This window comes from Colletotrichum godetiae, assembly GCF_030913485.1.
Source record: "Colletotrichum godetiae strain CBS 193.32 chromosome Unknown BDP55scaffold_18, whole genome shotgun sequence".
NCBI classification, from domain to species: domain Eukaryota; kingdom Fungi; phylum Ascomycota; class Sordariomycetes; order Glomerellales; family Glomerellaceae; genus Colletotrichum; species Colletotrichum godetiae.
This window is the reverse complement of record NW_026851266.1, coordinates 395317-414121: the sequence shown is the minus strand read 5'-3', so window position 1 is coordinate 414121 and position 18805 is coordinate 395317. Positions and strand designations below refer to the sequence as shown.

The 18805-nt window shown below is 53.5% G+C and overlaps 5 protein-coding genes across 5 annotated transcripts; 2 read left to right on the top strand and 3 right to left on the bottom strand.

Annotated features, from left to right (window-relative positions):
• Positions 1-302: 302 nt before the first annotated feature.
• Positions 303-2371, bottom strand: BDP55DRAFT_550844 (uncharacterized protein; the record flags this gene model as incomplete). Its single annotated transcript, XM_060569059.1, has 3 exons — positions 303-1759; positions 1815-1926; positions 1985-2371. 3 exons carry the CDS (start codon positions 2369-2371, stop codon positions 303-305), a joined length of 1956 nt encoding a protein of 651 aa, XP_060430255.1.
• A 2452-nt stretch (positions 2372-4823) lies between these two features.
• Positions 4824-6835, top strand: BDP55DRAFT_111476 (uncharacterized protein). Its single transcript, XM_060565390.1, has 5 exons — positions 4824-5083; positions 5151-5430; positions 5488-5699; positions 5759-6023; positions 6075-6835. The coding sequence occupies exons 1-5, from the start codon at positions 4917-4919 to the stop codon at positions 6735-6737; spliced, it is 1587 nt and encodes a 528-aa protein (XP_060430254.1). The 5' UTR covers positions 4824-4916; the 3' UTR covers positions 6738-6835.
• Positions 6836-7670: 835 nt separating this feature from the next.
• Positions 7671-9852, bottom strand: BDP55DRAFT_631413 (uncharacterized protein; the record flags this gene model as incomplete). Its single annotated transcript, XM_060572279.1, has 6 exons — positions 7671-8404; positions 8474-8773; positions 8838-9169; positions 9219-9620; positions 9679-9768; positions 9827-9852. The coding sequence occupies 6 exons, from the start codon at positions 9850-9852 to the stop codon at positions 7671-7673; spliced, it is 1884 nt and encodes a 627-aa protein (XP_060430253.1).
• Positions 9853-14622: 4770 nt separating this feature from the next.
• Positions 14623-16800, top strand: BDP55DRAFT_662095 (metallopeptidase family M24). Its single transcript, XM_060574777.1, has 4 exons — positions 14623-15356; positions 15432-16068; positions 16125-16603; positions 16659-16800. Exons 1-4 carry the CDS (start codon positions 14932-14934, stop codon positions 16756-16758), a joined length of 1641 nt encoding a protein of 546 aa, XP_060430252.1. The 5' UTR covers positions 14623-14931; the 3' UTR covers positions 16759-16800.
• Positions 16801-18067, bottom strand: BDP55DRAFT_662090 (ubiquitin carboxyl-terminal hydrolase, family 1). Its single transcript, XM_060574776.1, has 2 exons — positions 17344-18067; positions 16801-17271 (listed from the first exon to the last, which is right to left on the bottom strand). Exons 1-2 carry the CDS (start codon positions 17789-17791, stop codon positions 16898-16900), a joined length of 822 nt encoding a protein of 273 aa, XP_060430251.1. The 5' UTR covers positions 17792-18067; the 3' UTR covers positions 16801-16897.
• Between the last annotated feature and the right edge of the window lie 738 nt (positions 18068-18805).

The window sequence follows — 18805 nt, the reverse complement described above, 5'->3', positions numbered from 1 at the left end:
CCCGGTGGGTGCCGGTGGACATGAGAGATGCGGCTCAGGTGAGCCAGAGCCACAGACGTTAATGACATTTTCTGCAATTTGTTTTTCACGCGCTTGCCACAGGCATGACTGTATATCAAAAATACCAAATGCGCTTCTGAAGAGAGCCCACGAGCTGAAAAGTACAATTTGCTCCCCCACCTTTGTTCTGTGGATCAATCATGCTATGCTATGCTGCGCCCCTTGAAGCAGAACGCCGTCTTCTATGTGCCGAGTCATCGATCTCTCGCGCCAAACTACCTTACTTCGAGGTACCTACTTATTCATACGGTAGGACCGATGGTATGTATGCCAGCAAGTGCCCTCAAGGTATCCCCAAACGGGCGGATCGCGGTGAAGACGACAGTAAAAACCCCAAACACGGTCATCGAGAGGGCCGCATAAGGCGCAGCCCGGATCCTCCTCTCATAGAGATACGCGACGCCCATGGCTGCGCCGTTGATACCAATCGCCATCCCTACCCCGATTGTCAGCGCACCGTCTCTCGGCCTCTTCTCTTCTTCTTCTTCTTCTTCGTTCACGTCCATGTCTGACTCTTCAGTGGCGTCGACCCCTAGCTTCCTTAGGAGGAACGGGTACATCAGCTGTCCTAATATGCCGTTGCTTACCACCAGTGCCGCGTTGACGACATAATTCCCGCCGATTGACCCTGTTGCAGGTCGTGCCAGCGCCAGCGTTGTGCTGCGCGCCGCGAAGGCGAGCGACTCGGGCGGCCCGAGGCCAACTGCCCGACCGAGCAGGACGGACAAAAACACGTTGAGTGCCGCGAAGCCAGCCGAGAGAATGACCACGGCTGCGCCGGCGCGAGACCAGATTTGCTGCCGACAGTCGTAGAGTTTGAACCCCCAGACGACGATGCCGACCTCGAGGATCGAGATCGCTGCGTCACCGGCGCCAAACCACTCAATCTTGCCATACCAATCTTCCAATACCTTTGAGCTCCAGATATATGAGAGTGTATTACCGCAAGCAAACTTGGCTAATGTCTCGCTGATGGCCGTGTCCGTGGCGGCGGCTTTGGCGCGCGTGTAGGCTGTCATGCCAAGAATCGTCAGGAGGACGGGGTTGAGGAGTGTCGTGAACGTCGTCTTGAACCCCTGTGCGCTGGCGAGGATGTCGCTGCGACCAAAATTGCGTTGGAGCCTGCTGCTGCTGATCCAAGTAAACCACAGCATGCAGCCATCGAGGATGCGGTCATCGCCCAAGGTGTACGAGACAGGGATGCCTACGATGAGGAGGAGCAAGATCGACAGGATAATGGGGTAGCACTCTATGGCCCAGCTGTATCTTTGCGTTCCCTCTCCGCTCGAGACTTGGGGTTGCTGCGAGCTTGAAAGCGATGCTCGATCGTGGTAGTGGTCTAGTGGGCTCGGAGGTAGAATAGGGGTCGGGCAGTCGCTGTCGGTGAAGTAGGCCGAGACGGTTCTCGAGTCTAGACCCAGTCCCGCTTCCTTATTGGTATGGCATCCGTTGATCGTGGTTCCGTTCAGGGTCGTCGACTCGGATGGCCTGCGGCTGAGGGTCGCAGGGGGCATCTGGATGCGTGGGACGGGGGTGTTTTTCCCACTGGAGTGCCATGACTGGGCGACTTCGGTGTCGACGTCGGCTTCACTGTTCTTTTCAGATTGGTGTAGGGAAAGGGTCGAAATTCTGAGGATTCCGGCCAGGATGCCCCAAGAAAGCAGAAATATCAATATCCAAAAGATGACGTTCGTGATTACTTTGCTCGTTAGCTTTGACGTGTTCAAGCTTGTTCGGTATTCGGGCGAACTCACAAAAGTTGCCAATCACTCTTCCAATCCCCTTACCGCCAAGCAAATCCTGCTCACTTATGGTAATGATGGGCACCGGAAAGCCAATGCCCAAGTTGCTATTGATAAAGTCGACCTGGCTAGGTCAGTGTTTGCGAACAGTAGTGAAGTGAAGACAAAGGTGAAGGACAAACCTTGTACTTGATGTGGCGGTGATAGAAGCCCTCTGACCCCGGACAATAATATGAAATGGCGACCATGAAACAAAAAACCACCACCATACCAATGATGGATGCCAGGAACTCAAGTCGGGCCTTGAATAGGCCCATGTAGAGACCCCATATGAGCAATTCGCTAGCGAGGTAAATCACCCCGACCCAAAAGATGTCACGCATCCGCTGGCGTATGAGACAGGTGCAACGGTCCCATCTCTCGGTGCTGTTTTCTTCGGTGCCTCTCCTGAACATTCGCAATGGCAAACAGACTCTGGGAACATTGTCTTTCAAATGCCTGAGTTTGAGTCCGAGACATTGGAGAGTTTGAGAGAGAGGCTCGAAGCGAGCAGTGGTTCTTGTAAACATATCGTAGTAGATGAGGTGAGGACGAGACGAGACGGATCCCAGGGTGAACAGGAGGGTGTTGTGTGACAATATGTCCAAGGATGATTTGATACTGATTTTACCCCAGGATGAAGTCCCAAGAAGTCAAGGCAATCAGATCCACAAGTGAAACGAGGTGGAAAACAAGGCCGCAGTTGGTAAAGACACAGGGAAACACAAAGAGGCTCTTGCTTCCCAGTTCCCGTCATCCAGTGTCGTACACGAGCGGTATATATCCATGAAGAAGGGAGGGAAACAGTATGGAAAACTCGACGAAAGACAGTCTTTGGGTTTCGCCACGGGTCGGGTACTAGAATACGAAGCCGGCCCCCCATTTCCATTCTGATGAATGTAGACCGAGTGGGGTTCAAGAGAAGACCAAAAAGGTGAAGTCGAAGGTGAACATGAAGCCGCATGGGGACCAGTCAAAGGTAAAGTGTGTAGCTCCCCCTGATATTCCGTGGTGGTGGATGGCTTCACAAACGCTGGATGAACACACGATAGGCCCGGGAGCTTCCCCTGTCGACTGGTCCCAGTGGCAAATCCAGCAACTCCGAACAAATGGGAGAAAGCAGATTCATCCAATACAAAGATGACGTTGTCGCTCGGTGGAACGGATCTAAGAGTCTGGAGAATGAGTGACTAAGATTTGCTGTTGGCCCATCGATCTCGTTCTGTTGGTGATGAAGATGCACATGCAGAATCGATGCATCACACTTTGCGGCAAGGCTTGACCAGGAAGCGATCACGTCTGTTTGACCTGGCAATCCGAGAAATCTGAGCAGGTTCCGTTGCCTACCTTTGACGAAGACCCCTTAATGGCCCCTCCGTCCGGACCGTGCCGGGCGTCTGGATGTCCATATTTGGCAGCCCGATGGTCGGTTCGCTGCTCGTCCGGTGGGAAATAACCCCTAGGCCAAGAATGATAGCATGTAAATGTGGCAGATGTCAAAGTGACAAGATGCAACGGGACGCTCAAGCTATATCCAGTTCTTATCGATGTACCCTGGGATGCAAGCTGCACCCTGCCAGGCTGGGAGGGGCAGGTTGACGGCAAAGCGGCGCGTGCTGCAAACGATATCCAGAATGGGTCAGGCCTGCTTTGAAGATGTTGATTGTGTACCTACCTAAAGACGGTGTCCTGCGTAGTTAGATGCCATCTTGCAGAAAACGCTCTGGTTTGCTGTGTACGGAGTTGAAGATGAGAGATCGGGCTGGTCGTCCTTGACGATTCTGGGCCTTGTGGGGGTGTCTGAACAGTGCTGCGACGGATAGCTGCCGGGGATGTGGTTGTGGTTGTTGTTCCGCAGGTTGCGTGTCTCCAATCCCGCTTCCATCCTTCTGTCGATTGAGCGACTGAACATCGAACAGGGCAGCTCTTCTGTTGTTGGTCGTTGGTTGTTGAAGGGAAGTGGAGGGAAGGGAACGTCGTGTAAGTCTATCGGCCGTATCACCGATGCTGTAAAGTACATACCGGGCGTGATATCGGAAGGGGTAGCTGCAGACCAGACGGGATGAGTGGACGGGTGCGCTTCAGGGTCCGTGCAGACGGAAGGCTGCTGGTTTGCCGTGTGTGGTTGGTCGGCTGCAGCTATTAGTGGAGTCTCTGACCTTTTTGGGACTAGCTGAAAATATCTCGGTGGGTCTCCTTTTAATACCCCACCGACGTTTCTGTTTGCATCTCACCTCATTCATTACATTGGACACCTCACTCACTCACCTACTCACTCACTCATTCAACTCACTCATCACTTTGATGAGCCTCTCATTCATGTCCTATCATTGGTCTTGACTGAATCATCCCACCTCTTCGGTTTGCGTGGTCCTTCATTCAATATTGGTTCCCAGATCAGATCCAACGAACAGGCCATCGGATCATCCCCTAATTCGAATCCATACCTGAAGGAAAAGAAAACAGCATTCCGAGCCGAGACGGCTTCACCATCCGCCTATCCTACTACGTACAATACGCAACTTCTCCGACTTTACCGCCCGGTTGCACCAACAACGGCGGTGTGTGCTGCCTCCAGACGTCGTGACTTGGCTACACCCAACGGAAGCCAAAATACCCCGGAACCGTTAGACGTTTTTGTCTCCGCTCCGCTGCCCTCTGATATTTTTGATCCGTGGACCAACCCACCAACCTCAGCCGTCTTCCGTCATTGGACAACCGCATCCCGTGAGTTCTTGCTACAGCCGTTCCCTTTCTGGAAACAACCTTCCAACCGAACTATTCACACCTTTCCACCTCCACCTCCACCTCCACCTCCACACCTTCAATCCTCTCTTCCGAATCCGTGTCAAGGTTGGGGCCGACAGCCACCACCAGTCAGACACTAAGGCCCGTCCCGTCCTTTGTTGCTTCGGAACTCTGTCCACGCGCAGCACCTTAATCCAAGAGCCGTTGGTCCAAATCTACCCAAAGAGGGACGCCCCGTTCCTGGCCCCCTGTGTTCAGCCACCCTTACACCTTCAAAGAAATCCTTCAAGTCAAGGCACCTTCCAATCGAGGTACTCGCTCGCCGTTATGGATGTCTCAAACCTGGAAAACATCATACGAGGCTACGGTATCGCCATTGACCGACACACCCTGCAGGCGGCCCTCGAAGACCCAGAGCACGGAACTGCCTTTACCGAATGGGCACGCCTTCATCTCGGCCCCGAAAACCTGCTGTCTAGAGACGAACTAGCCTTGTAGGTACTCCCATCAGCGTCGGGCGCTCATGAACGTACGTATGGCTTATCAATATGGGGTCCGTAGGTACTCAGCCTTGGACAGATCCGGTCAGGTCGACAAGCTGGTCGAGTCGCAGGACCTGGCTGCTGTTCAAGCTGTAAGCGAACGCGAGATACAGACTGCCATCGAAGAGCTCAACCGGTCAACTGCGGCCATTGTGAAGCAGACTGAGACCTTGAAGCAGCAGCAGGACGCCCTGTCGAAGCTAGTCAAGACTCATTCTAGGGTGGAGGAGGCTCGCTCCGACCTCGTCTTCCAACGGAACCAGAAGCATGACACTGAGAGTAGGAAGATGATGACCACGGTGAGTTATGCTGTTGGTTCGCTATTCGGGAACTAAGTCATTGATATTCCTGTCCAGGTCGAGGAGTTATCTCAAAGTCTGGAGTACAAGGCGTCAGACCTCGAACAGCAGTCCAAGGTTTCTGGCAACGGCCTGCAGCAGACTTTGGATAGTCTGCTTCACTCCGACGACAAGCTTCTGCTGAGTCTCCGCAAACTGGGGCTCGAACTCGAGACCGAGGACCCAGAGGACCGTGAAAATGTGGAGAAGCTTCGTGAGATCTGCATGAGGTTCGTGCTCGTCTGTCCCGCAACTTCAAGAGACACATTTACTCACATGTATGTCATAGGTTGATCAAATACACCGTCGAAACGGTCCGCGCAAAGCTTGACAGGCTCTACCTCGAAGCTCTGAGCTCCGCCCACCAAAACGGCGTGGCATCACACCCTTCAGACGATGTCAAAACCTCGCAGGAGGAGCTCGAATCCCTCTACGCGGAGATCCTTCCCGTGGCTCAAATGTCGGTGGAGCAGCAGCACCTCGAACCGGCTCTCAAATCACTATCAAACAAGAACGGGCAGTCTCTCCGCCGCTCCGCCGCTGCAGTCATCTACGTAAGTTCTGGCCCATCCTCATACCAATCTCACAATTATTGACACACCCAGATCGACGAGTGCCTAGATTACCTCCTCGACCACATGGGCCGTCTCTCCACCCGCCTAGAAGCCTACCACGCCCACCAAACAGCAACATCAAGCCTCCTCACCACAGCCCGCTCAGAAATCTCCACCCCAGTCGCGACGCCAAAGAAGAAGACACCAGCCCAAGACCTCGTCTCCCCCATCCGCCGTCGCAACACAAACCCCGGAAGATCACCCACCCGCGACGCAGCCAACCGCCGCCGCCGCTCCTCAGCCTTTGACGAACCGCCCCTTGAAACCCTCCTTCACTCCCTCGCCATCGCGTTCCCCGAAGACGTCGCCGACGGCGCGAGCCAGACGGCCGTGTTATCCGCCACCTTGGCAGAGCGACAGACGAAAGCCCGCGACGTGACGCGGAATGCGCAGGAAACGCTTGAGGGTACGGCTGCGACGCAGCTTGCAGACTCGAAGCTTGCGATTCAGTTGCTCCGGGATAGTCTGCTTGCTGAGAGTCCGTTTGGGGATGTGAGGCTTGTGGATGAGGGGATTGAGGCTTCTATTGCTGTCTTGGGGCAGGAAGTTGAAAAAGTCAAGGAGAGGGTTGAGAGGGTTGATGCTGGTAAGGCAAGGTTGAGAAGTGAGAGAAAGAGGGAGATTTTGGAGCGATGGGGGCAGTTACGGTATTGATGGTTGGCAAGCTGGCTTGAGATGATTCATCTGAGATATCTTTGCTACGGAGTAATCCTTTCAGATTTCCAGGGTCATGATGCTACACCAGATACATCTGTCATTCCTCATTACCCGATGCCGGTCTTATCCCAGTCGTAGACAGTGTTGACCCAACATGTCGGTATTCCATCATCCTTGAAGCTCTAAACGAGTCATGGCAGCTAAATCAAGCGAATATGTCAACATGCCCCAGAATAACGAGTATCGACCCCATTATTCCCCTCTAGAATCTCTCAATTTGACTCCACGCCAAGACCCAAATGCCAAGATCAGGAGTTTAGAGTCCAAGGCGGAAATAAGAACCCGCGTGAAAAGTTTATATCAGATCCCCCCCAGGCTCCAAGCCTCCAACGGCTCTAAAACGGTCATCGGGCCATCGGGCCATGCGGGGGTGGGGGGAGGATTAAACTGGCACAACGAAGAGCGGCAATTGTAAGCGCCGTGTCTTGGCATATCGCGATCCATCGTTTTCGCATTCAGGATGCGGGTGTTATGAACGGATTCCATACGCGGAGAAAATCAACGGCATGAGTACGGCGTATTCTGGTGACGACAGGTACTGCTGCCGCCGCCATTAAGATGTCTCGACTTGATACGCACTATACATTCATATCACGGGGAAGTTGTAGTAGGCACTTGAAATTGCGAGGGACAATTAGAGGATCGATAAATCGCAGTACATTCAAGTTGGTATCAGTTCAAACTCATAGTAGGCCGTGCGGCCTAAGATTATGTTGCGAAATATCTCGCCGACATCCAAGAAAGTGAATTTCGTCATCTCATCCGCCACCTGGGTATATCTCAAAGCAACCTCCTTCCTCCAGTAGCAATTATTGTTGTCCGACAAGCCAGCACGTCATGCAGGTGGCTTGGGTTCTGTTCAAGGCAAGCCTAGTAGCTCTTTTTCTCTTCGTCGGAGCTAGGTACACGCTCCGCGGGCTGCCCACGCTGGTGTTGCTGGAAGGTGTAGAGAGGCTCCAGTTTCGCATTGCGGTTGAAGAAGACCCAGCGTTGGAAGAAGTAGGGAATCGCCTTGGTGACCTGGTAGTGCGCGAAGCGGGCGGTGGGGAGAGCAAAGACCCAGTCGAGCTCTTCCAGCGTGCGCTGCTTGGTTTCGGGAACCCAGAACAAGATCATGAAGAAGGCGACGACGTTGAACCCGGCGTAAAGACCAAAAGCACCGACGACGTGGAGTCTGTCGAGGATGAACGGGAAGGTCATTCCCAGGATGGCGGCCCAGAAGAGACAAGTGGCAACGGCGAAACCCATACCCATCTCACGATGAGAAAGAGGGTAGACCTCGGCAGAGTAAGTGAATGGTACGGGACCCTCACCAGGCGAGTAGAAGGCGCCGAAAAGGTAGACGAAGAGAGACACCAGGGCAGTGCGGGTTACGCCGGGCGCAATCAATGTGCAAAGACCGGCGGCTAACAAAGTCCAAGTCATCTGAGGGAAGGTGAACAGAAGCAGGGATCTTCGGCCAAACGTATCGATGGTCCAGAAGGCGGGGAAGGCAAAGAGCCAGTTGACCATTCCGAAACCGAACGAACCGAGTAGGGCCTGGAAATCACCCATGTTGGCGTCCTTAAAGATGGTGGTCGAGTAGAAGGCAATAATGTTGATACCTACGTTGCAGATACTGTCAGAGAGTGTTCGGTTCACAATAGGATTTGCCACTCATCGGTGTTACTTACCACACATCTGCTGAGCAATCATGACGGTGAAGGCAGCCAAGTTGGCGCGGCGCACGCGGGGAATGGTGAAAAGTTCCTTGAAGCGGCTAGCATAGTTGCTCTTGCCCAACACCTGGTTCTCAAGCTGCAGCTGGGCGTGAATAGCGTACATATCACGAGCGCACTGGATGTTGTTGTGTCGGAGCTGGATCATGGATTTCCAAGCATCGTGGTAGCGACCCTTCTTCATGAGCCAGCGGGGAGACTCGGGGCAGAGGTAGATCAAGCAGAGCAAAGGAACGGCTGGGAGGAAAGGAGCACCTGCGAATTGAATAGTTAGTCAATCTGCTTTTCATGCGAAGCCTTTCGATCAGGTATGCCATACCGAGCATCAGACGCCAGTTGTATTTGGCGTAATAGACAGCCAAATTGAAGGCTGTTCCCAAAGCAATGCCGAAAGCTGTCCACATTTGCCATGACATAACCAGGGCACCACGGATTGACGGCGGGGAATTCTCGGCAGCGTAGATGGGTACAGTCGAGGCCTTGGCACCCATACCAATTCCCATGAGGAGACGATTGGCGAGTTGTTGTTGCCAGTTGTGGCTGAAGGCGGAACCGATGAGAGGCCAGATACAGAAGTGAGCCGAGAAGAAGATAACACCGCGACGGCCAAAGTAGTGGTTGAGGGGGTCAGACAGCCAGCAACCGCAGAGGCTGAGAACGTTAGTAAGGTGGCAAGAGTTGACACAGCTGCAGTACTTACGCGCTTCCAAAGTAGGGGCCAGCGTTTACCAGACCTAGAATGAGACGGTCTCGGGTGCTATCGCTTCCGATACCATATTCGTCCGGGAAGAAAATGTTGGCGCCGTTGGTACCGGTCTGATCCCATCCCTGAACTGCAGCGCCGATGGAGCAAGTGATGATGGTGAGGTAAAGCTTCTTGGGCAAGCGCCACTTGTGGGTGACCTCCTCTCGCAGAGCTGTGATCTCAGCCTCGTCGAGTGCTTCACTGCCGGTAAGAGCCTCGTAGCCTTCAGGGTCTTGGGCTACCAGTGCACCCTTGCGGAACACGGCGACTTCTTCCTGTAGTCCATGCTCTGTGCAAAAGGCGTCGACATCGCGCATGAGCTGATTATACGGGATTCCCTCGAGAGGATTCTTGATCCTGTAGCTCTGGTTAGACATGTTTGGATGTGGTGCCGGGCGACTATGAGGTAACCTACTTTGCTTCGATGTTGCGGCTGAGCTCAACTGGGTCGGGCTGATGAGTGCCACGCTCTTCATGATGTCCGGAGACATCCGCGACCTTTTCACTGAACAGATGCGTGTTAGAAGACTTTGGAGGCTACAACAACAGTGAACAGAGCTTACCCTTCTGGATGAATCTTATCAGCCATACTGGCGATGAGTGGCTATTATGTGTCGTGTCTTGTACTTATTCTTGAGTGAACGTGTTGACTGGCTTCGACACGATGAGCTTCAACTTGTGACAACGTCTGAGATAGGCTTCACAAGTTAATGGAAGCACGGCGCGCATACAGGACAACCGAGAAGAAAGGCCAACATGGTACCGTCGCATGGGCAGTCATGGATCTTTATAGAGGCGCGAGAGGCAAGCCCAACCCCATGGTACCAAACGAAAACAGCCGATGATCCTGTACCAGAAACTCGAGCAGCTGTCTTCTTGGCGTCTCCGCACACACCCCAGAAGCTTCAGTTCTCTGGAGTTTTGGTTCTACAGGAGCGTGAAGTGACTGGTCGAGATCGGCATGGTAATCAAGTTCCTAGACTGCCTTGCCCCACGCGAGGACGGAGAATCCGCTCGAGTCTAGCCTCTGGACTCGCATTGTTGGCCTGAGCATGGGCTCTCTGGTGCTAAAACCCTGTCGTGGGAGAGCTTGGCGGTTTGTAGATGTTGCTTTTTACTCTGCCTACAGCTTGCACCGGCGATGGTTTGTCTTCTGCCAGGGGGAGCACCGACGAATTGACGGGTATGTACGGAGTACAAGTGGGCTCTCGCTGGGACAACAAATCCAAGGGAGACGAAGGAAGGGAATAGTTACTGTCCAGGTGACACATGCGCAGGTCCCTTGTCAGCGTCACGTATTGGTGCCTCGCAATGTAACGTGCAGAAAGATTTGAGGCATCTGAGTCGTTCATCCAGTCACACCCGTCCCGCAATACTGAGAAGTGATCGTGAGAGCCAAGCGCTTGGCGCATTCATTGACTTTTGGCCGCCGCGGAGCGCCACGCAATCATCCCAGCCGGTCAAGCGCGGGGAAGCAGAGACAAGAGGCAGGGACAGAAAGAAACCCAAGCTCGATCGTCGAAGCTTTGCGTTGCTTGTGTCCACATGGTCCACCGCCGAAAAGGATATGGGCGACAGATTAAAAGGCTTGAGTGAGCTTGAAGTTTCTTGACATGTCTTGGGATATGGGACGCGGGACCACGCGCATCAGCTCTGCTCTGAGCGCTGCGCGACGTTGATTTGAGCGGTAAGCGATAGTAGCACCGTCATATTGAAGAATTCAAAACGGCCTTTTTCGCGCAAAGCGGCGGGCTGGCGAGCTGCCTCTGACCCATGCCCGGCATCTTCCCCCGTATCCTGGCTGTCGTGGTATGTATTTTTTCAGCAAGGCTTGTCCTACGTCATGTCGGGAGAAAAGAGGGAGGGCAGCCTGCAAACAGTGTGAGAGCAGACCCACGGCCAAAAAATGATGTGATTGGGCTGCTGACCAGGCTTCGAGACCGCTTCCCTCTTATTCACTGAGGACCGTAACGAGAGATGGCCTTATCGGACCGACACCAGGCGGACTGCCGAGCCCAACACGCCTAAATAAGCTGCAGATGTGTGGGCGGGCGAGCGAGCGAGCGAGCAACGGGAGCGGAGGGTGGCCGGGGGACGGGGGTGGCGTTCGGGCTTCCTTGCGGGGTAGACTGTTGGAAGATCAAAAGACCGTAAATTGGCGATATGAAGGATTCGGTACCCTCCTCAGTCCGGTGTTGTATTGGACGAAATCAGAGAGGTGAACGGGGTTTCAAGGTGGGCCATGAAAGCGCTAATTACTACGTATAAGACTGTATCAAACGGTTAACTGAACTGGCGCGATGTGGAACGTTGTGGCACCGTGAACGAATAAAAGCCGGACATGGTAATCCGTACTTTGGTGATGGATCCCAACTCTCGAGCAAGCGGTATGGGACCGGAAGGCCTGATCTGGTTGTAGGCGCCATCCTTGACCCCAAGAATGTTAGCCGGCATACGGCAGCGTCCAACGCTGGGCGCCGGAGGGGAGGAATCGTATGTGCCTGTACTGTGCAAGGATGCTCCAACAGAAGCTCCGACAGGACATTATTTTGGTGAATGGAGCACAGCTGGTAGCGTCGGTATTTGGCCCGAGATCTTCGCAGGTAGGACGAGACGACTCGAATACTGACGAATAATGCCCGTATTCGGAGGTAGGTATTCAGGTGCCTGCCCGCCACCTGCCAGCCTCATTGGCGGTGTTCGCGTATTACGGACGTACCAAGCCGCTTGTCTGTATTTGCCTCCGTTTGAACCACCTGCAGTGATGACTATGCATGTTCTGGGAAAGCGGATCAGCATCGTAGGCCAAATTCACTGCGCATCGATTTCTCGGTTCTTTATATGACCGTGACATGATTTTGAAGCAGGTTGGGTGCCTTGTGAAGGCGGGCTCACGGCGAGGCAGAGAGTTTAGGCGACAGAGCCTGGGCTAGCACCCCAGAAGACTAGAAGAAGTTTTGGGTCGCAGAATGCAACTTCTTATCCGTAGGTTTATGGAGTACCCAACCCAGGTGTCAGGCTGCATATCGATATTCGCAGGGGAGTGTTGTTCTGTCAGCCTGGCACGGTGTAATGAGTCCTTATTGCCGTTGATGACTTCTTACTCTCTCTCTCTCCTGTACGGCTCGGCCAACGGTTCCAGAGTGGCATCTGAAAGGTCGGTGGCAGAACCTGGGCACGCCAGGATCCATTGACTAAGACGGAGGTTCAGACTTGACTCGAGTTGATTGTTCAGTGGTTCGACTGGGGGACTTTTGGGGCCATTGTGCCAGTGCCACTGGACAAACACAGGTCCAATAATTCCCCCTGGGGATTTTGTGGGTTGGCGGCCAAGGTCGGGGAAGAAAGCACTGACGTTGGAGAAGCAGAAAGGACCTGTGGTGGAGTTGGTGCAACGTCGTGTGAGGCTCTGAGCAAATCAGTAATCAGTCGCATGCTGGGATGTCGGACTGAGCCCATCCAGGCGGTTGGCCGTGCAGGATAACATCCATCGATGCCCCTCGATGTTGGCGAAGATAGTGGAGGCAGGCTGCGAAGGCATTTGATTATCGGACAGTGTCCGCGGCCTCTATCACAACTAGCTAATGTGGCAGAGAACCTTATCGGGGAGCTCTAGTGGGCTTCTTGGGCGTCATCTGATGGCTGTTGTCGCGAATATTATTGCGCTGCAATGGCAAGTCTTGGCCTGTTGTCATTCTTGAAGCGGGCAGTGCAGTAGCAGGATAACATCCATCGATGCCCCTCGATGTTGGCGAAGATAGTGGAGGCAGGCTGCGAAGGCATTTGATTGTCGGACAGTGTCCGCGGCCTCCATCACAACTAGCTAATGTGGCAGAGAACCTTATCGGGGAGCTCTAGTGGGCTTCTTGGGCGTCATCTGATGGCTGTTGTCGCGAATGTTGTTGCGCTGCAATGGCAAGTCTTGGCCTGTTGTCATTCTTGAAGCGGGCAGTGCAGTAGCAGGATAACATCCATCGATGCTCCTCGATGTTGGCGAAGATAGTGGAGGCAGGCTGCGAAGGCATTTGATTATTAGATAGTGTCCGCGGCCTCTATCATAACTAACTAATATAGTAGAGAACCTTATCAGGGAGCTCTAGTAGGCTTCTTAGGCGTCATCTGATAGCTGTTGTCGCGAATGTTGTTGCGCTGCAATGGCAAGTCTTGGCCTGTTGTCATTCTTGAAGCGGGCAGTGCAGTAGCAGCTACATACTGCGGTATTAAGGTAGATAGATGGTGGTAGGTAGTGGTAATTGGCAAAAGTCGTTGCCTTGACGTGCCGGTCTCTGCCCCGTTGGGCTAGCCGGGGCATCTGAGTCTCTTGGTTGCAATTTGCACAAGTTGGCGCTGGGTGGCTTCGGGAGGATTTACCCGTATGAGGCGACACAACCCTCTCGCCGAAGCGAAGACTGAAGTCGACACTAGAAGGACAATCCATGTCTGGGCTGTGAAGGTTACGTAGTCACCCTGGTCGAGGGAACAGAATTGAGAATTGAAAATTTCAAGAACGAGGTTGTGAGGTTCAAGGGAGGCGATCCTTCGTTTGGTGATGGAACCCCGTATTGGTTGGCTGCCGTTGGTCTCGATTGGTCGTCTTGCATGTAAGAACGCAGGTCGTATCTGGAACAGAGACGGCTCCTTCATGTGAAAGGCAGACTGGCGTTGGTAGTGTTGTACAGGGAGAGATCGGCCAGCCCGGATTCTTGGTCAGAACAGGTGTCATCGGGACACAGAATGATGTTTGTTTGTAACAATCGTTCGACCGAAGACAATCAGGTAGAAGTCTTGTTTGGGTTAATGGTCTAGGTCTGGGCGTTTTCAGCCCCTCCATATGTGTCATCCGTCCATAGCCCATGGAACGGTGAGGCTCGGGCGAGCTACAGTCGCATCGTGATCCAGCGAGTGTGTATGGTCTAGTTGCATCGTCGTTGTTTTTCTGGCGTCGTTATTGAGCCGCCTCAGCGAAGGGGTTCCAGTGCCACGAGGGAGGCCCAAAACGGATTGAAGAGGACAATCGTGGACGGGTTGTGGATGCGCACACTAGACACCCTTGAACATGACATGTGAACAGGTGGAGGGCATTTGGAGAAGCTTGGAGTTTGTACGTCAGACGTTGGAGTTGGAGAAACGACTGTGGACGATGGCCCCGGCCTCAGGTATCGTGACTTTCTCGCGCCTTCTTCTCCCGAATTCCGTTCACAGGTACCCTCGTACCTTAGCTGCCAGCTGGCAGGAAAATCCATCAGTGTATGCCAGTGCAATCCAAAAATCGGCTCACCTTACATAATGTGCCGAGGGAAGTGGGGACACTTGGGCACCGTGTGATTACGTAAAGAAGTCTCGAGATTGCACTGTTGCTCCCGTCCGCCGTGGTGGGAAAGGCGTCAAAAGCTTCGAGAAATTCGACTCCATTCAGGGCCCGTTGGCACAAACCAGCTTCCTTATCCGACACATTCCAGAGCTCTGATTCGTCACTAAACCCTTACGGAGACCTTACAGCTATCGCTGTCCCGCTGTACCACACCTTACGAAGTACCCAACACATGAGGTGCGCGCCTAAACTCGGCTTACAGTGCTGCTGGCTGCTGAGTGCCCCTCCTTCGTCTGAATTCCTGACCCCTCCACAAAGGCAGAATCGTCGGGTGTGACGGCCGGCCAGACTCCCTTCATGTTGACCAAAACATCTACTCGTCCAGCACGCAGCATTCTTGCTCTCTGCCCCAAGTTTGTACCACCAACACTACCATCACCACCAATACCTGCAGCAAGGAGCCTCATCGGTCAACTCCAAATCCAACTGCTATCCACTGCCCCGGCAACCAGACCCCTTGGCAGACCACGGAGAGCTCTCCCGTCGCATCGCAAAGCAAACCCCCTCCAGACGTCGTCACCAACGCGGCTCTTCTCCGCCACACCTCCCACCATGGCTCAAGACTACGAAACGGTGCTCAAGGGCAAGTACCCCGCCAAGGAGCATGCCCTCCGTGTCGCCGACTACGTCAAGTCCAAGGTCCCCAATGCCTCTGGCGTTCTCTATGTCGAGGGTCGCATGACCAAGATGCTCGAAGACAATGACGAGCCCGAGCCCTTCAGGTACCATCTCTAGCCTCTTAGCCTTTGCTCTATAGCCATCTATTCATCCAGCCATGTCTGACACCCATCACAAAGACAGCGCCGCTACTTCTACTACCTGACCGGCTGCCCTCTCGCCGACTGCCACTACGTTTTCGATCTTGCGACAAACAAGTCGACTCTTTTCATCCCCCCTATCGATCCTGATAGCGTCATCTGGTCAGGTCTCCCAGTCAGCGCCTCCGAGGCCAAGGAGTTGTACGATATCGACGATGTCAAGTACACCACAGACGTCAATGCCGAGCTTGCGCGACTGGGCAAGGGCTCCAAGAACACCGTCTTTGCCATCCAGGACCAGGTTCTCGACAACATCACTTTCCTCGAGTTCGATGACAAGAACTTCAGTGTTCTGAAGGATGCCATTGAGCGGTGCCGCGTGGTCAAGGACGACTACGAGGTTGCCCTCACCAGAAAGGCCAACGATGTCTCCACAATCGGTCACCATGCCGTTGTCAAGGCCGTCAAGAACGCCAAGAATGAGAGGGAACTGGAGGCTCTCTTCCTGCAGCACAGCGTCGCGAATGGTGCCAAGAACCAGGCTTACCACGGTATTTTTGCTGGAGGTCGCGCAGCTGCCACTCTGCATTACGTTGCCAACGATGCGCCCCTGGAAGGAAAGCTGAACCTTCTTCTGGATGCTGGTACAGAATGGAACTGCTACGCATCTGATATCGTGAGTCAAGTGTTCTGGCGTCACAGGCTGTGTATTGCACAACTAACATCGAGTAGACCCGCACGTTTCCCATTTCCGGCAAGTTCAGCAAGGAGTCCCGTCAAATCTACGACGCCGTTCTCAAGATGCAGCTGGAGACAACTGCTGCCTTGAAAGAGGGCGTCATCTGGGATGATATTCATCTGCTGGCGCACAAGATTGCCATCGATGGCCTCCACGCTGTTGGCATTCTGAAGGGCGACAAGGATGAGATCCTCAAGAGCCGGACAAGCGTTGCCTTCTTCCCCCACGGCCTTGGCCACTACCTGGGCATGGACACCCACGATGTCGGTGGTAACCCCAACTACGCCGATACGGACCCCATGTTCCGATACCTGCGTGTCCGAGGCCAGATTCCCGCCGGCAGTATCGTGACTGTCGAGCCGGGCATCTACTTCTGCAGCTTCATCATTGAGCCATACCTCAAGGACCCCGTTCACTCCAAGTTTATTGACCAAGCTGTTTTGGACAAGTACTGGGATGTTGGCGGTGTGAGGTAAGTTTAGCCCTGACCCGAATGTCCTGGTATATAAGTATGCTAATTCGTGCAGAATCGAGGATAACATCCTCATCACTAAGGACGGCAGTGAAAACCTGACGCCCACCATCAAGGACCCCGATCAGTTGGAGAAGATTATCCAGGCGAGCTAAATGGCGCCATGGACAACCTGAATGTAGAAAGTTAAATAAAGACCCATCATTAATGCCACCGCAACGCCTCGGTCTAAATGTGCCGATGGCTGCGCTGGAGGATGCCTGTCTGCGTATGCGTAAATGTGAATGTGCCTGCTCATGCCCCCTCAGTCAAGGCCAAGAGACTGAAGCCGATACTCTCTCTGCCCTGCTGAATGAAATTTCTGACAATGTCTACGGACTTTGGTCCGAGATCCACCTTTTCCTCTTCGTTGGGAATGCCTCTGTCCACCGGGCCCTTTCTATCTCCATCCAACTCGTAGAGGTGACCGGTATCTGGTGACTTGACGAAGCAGATGTAGTGAAAGTAGACTTCTTCCTCGGCACTCTGCGGTGCTGTCGTGTCGCCCTTTGTCGCAATAGCAGCGTACGCATCCTCGAGTTCCTGTGAGCCTTCCAGCACCATGGCGGCCTGTGCCGGGTCCATTGGCGCTGTAATGGAAAGGAGGTTGTCTAACAACGATCCCGGCGCTGAATCTCGTCAGTCTGTCCTATCAAAGGGTTCTTGGTTATTAGAGCAAAAGGGGAATTGCGTCGACTCACTGACAAAGTCTTTGGCCCGACCATTTGCTAGAGCATGCAAGACAGCATACAACCCACACGCATTATTAATAGTCTGCTTGAACCACACCGCATCTTCATCCTCTTCGTCGTGTTCCACCATCCAATCCTTTGCGCCGGCGTCCTCGGCCGTCAGCCGGGCTTCGTAGGTTGGCGTTGTAGGGAAAACGAGGATGAGGGCGAGGATCTTGGAAGGGAGGAAGGCTGGGTCGTCGAGAGTGAGGATGTCTTGGAAGTGGAGGGCAGGTGAGGCGCCTAGGGCGGTGATGAGTTCGTTGAAGACTTGGGGGTTTGATTCGAGGGGGATGAAGGCTTTATTGTATACTTCGGGCATTTTGAGGGTGAGGGTACGGAGGGATGAGTTGTTGGGGCAGGTTTGGATGCTTGTGAGGAGGGTTGAGATTATTGTGAGTAATGGGGTAAGGATCATGAGATTTTGATGAGATTAGATCACAAGTTATCAGCCTCCTTGGTTATTTAGTCTGATCAAAGGTATTGAGATGAGGTGAGGTGATGAGATGAGAAGTTGATCAGATATTTGAGATGGGGGAGAGTGGAAGGATGGAAGACAGGGGTGTAATCAAGGTTGGTAGGCCTCTACAGGTACCCGCACGGGTTACCAAGCTGGCGGCAGCGCTGACTGAGCGCTGTAAATCACTGACGGGCGGCGGCTCAAACAAGTTACTGGACCCCGCCGAACCTCATTTGTCATCTCATCCTCAAGCTCCTTCTCACTCAAGGAAGTTTGTTGTCACTGCAGACATTCGTGAGAGCCTGAGAGGTTGCAATAGCATCGATGAGTAATCTGCAATAAATGGCTATGAGACTTAAAGAGATAATGCCCATCATCTGCCCACGAGGTAAGGCATACTATCCGTACCTAGTGTGCCTACCCAGGTACCCACGCACCCACGTTGACGGCCAAGCTTTGGTGGTTCCAGTTTTCTCATCTAGATCTAAATGAGTACCACCAAAGACTCGATCCTACCATTATATCCAAGCGGCCAAATCATTTTGCGTATGAATCGAGCCGAACTTTTGAAGTCTCTTGACAAGAACCCCGATAGATCGCAAAGAGATGCTCAAGGACATAAGTAACGTAGAAAGTACTTGAGTAACCTCGTCCGAGACGACGGCCGGCGGCCGCCGTCGGCTCGGAGCGGCCCCATTCAAAATGCCCCCGCATGACCGATAAGATAACGCCTGAAAGATGGAGGGGTCGTGAGGGGTCCCGCCGGTCACTCGCGCCTTCGTGAGACGAATCTGCCACCACGTCGTCCCCGTCTCAATGCCACCGTGAGCAAGTATTTCCACGCTATCTTCGAGTCGTCCACGACTTGCCTTTTCTACCTAGCTCAATAATCGATGCTCAATGTGCTGTGAGGGTACAAAGGCTGGGGAAGCTTCCCCGCCGTGAGGAGGTCTGAGGGGCCGGAGGGCCGCC

Excerpts from the sequence above, each read along its gene's own strand:
- BDP55DRAFT_662090 (XM_060574776.1), bottom strand. The coding sequence starts at position 17,791 with ATGATCCTTACCCCATTACTCACAATAATCTCAACCCTCCTCACAAGC. Across the intron at positions 17,272-17,343 it reads TCGGGCCAAAGACTTTGTCA|CGCCGGGATCGTTGTTAGAC; the intron begins GTGAGTCGACGC and ends GACGAGATTCAG.
- BDP55DRAFT_662095 (XM_060574777.1), top strand. The coding sequence starts at position 14,932 with ATGTTGACCAAAACATCTACTCGTCCAGCACGCAGCATTCTTGCTCTC. Across the intron at positions 16,069-16,124 it reads ACTGCTACGCATCTGATATC|ACCCGCACGTTTCCCATTTC; the intron begins GTGAGTCAAGTG and ends AACATCGAGTAG. Across the intron at positions 16,604-16,658 it reads TGGGATGTTGGCGGTGTGAG|AATCGAGGATAACATCCTCA; the intron begins GTAAGTTTAGCC and ends TAATTCGTGCAG.
- BDP55DRAFT_111476 (XM_060565390.1), top strand. The coding sequence starts at position 4,917 with ATGGATGTCTCAAACCTGGAAAACATCATACGAGGCTACGGTATCGCC. Across the intron at positions 5,431-5,487 it reads GTAGGAAGATGATGACCACG|GTCGAGGAGTTATCTCAAAG; the intron begins GTGAGTTATGCT and ends ATTCCTGTCCAG. Across the intron at positions 6,024-6,074 it reads CCGCCGCTGCAGTCATCTAC|ATCGACGAGTGCCTAGATTA; the intron begins GTAAGTTCTGGC and ends TGACACACCCAG.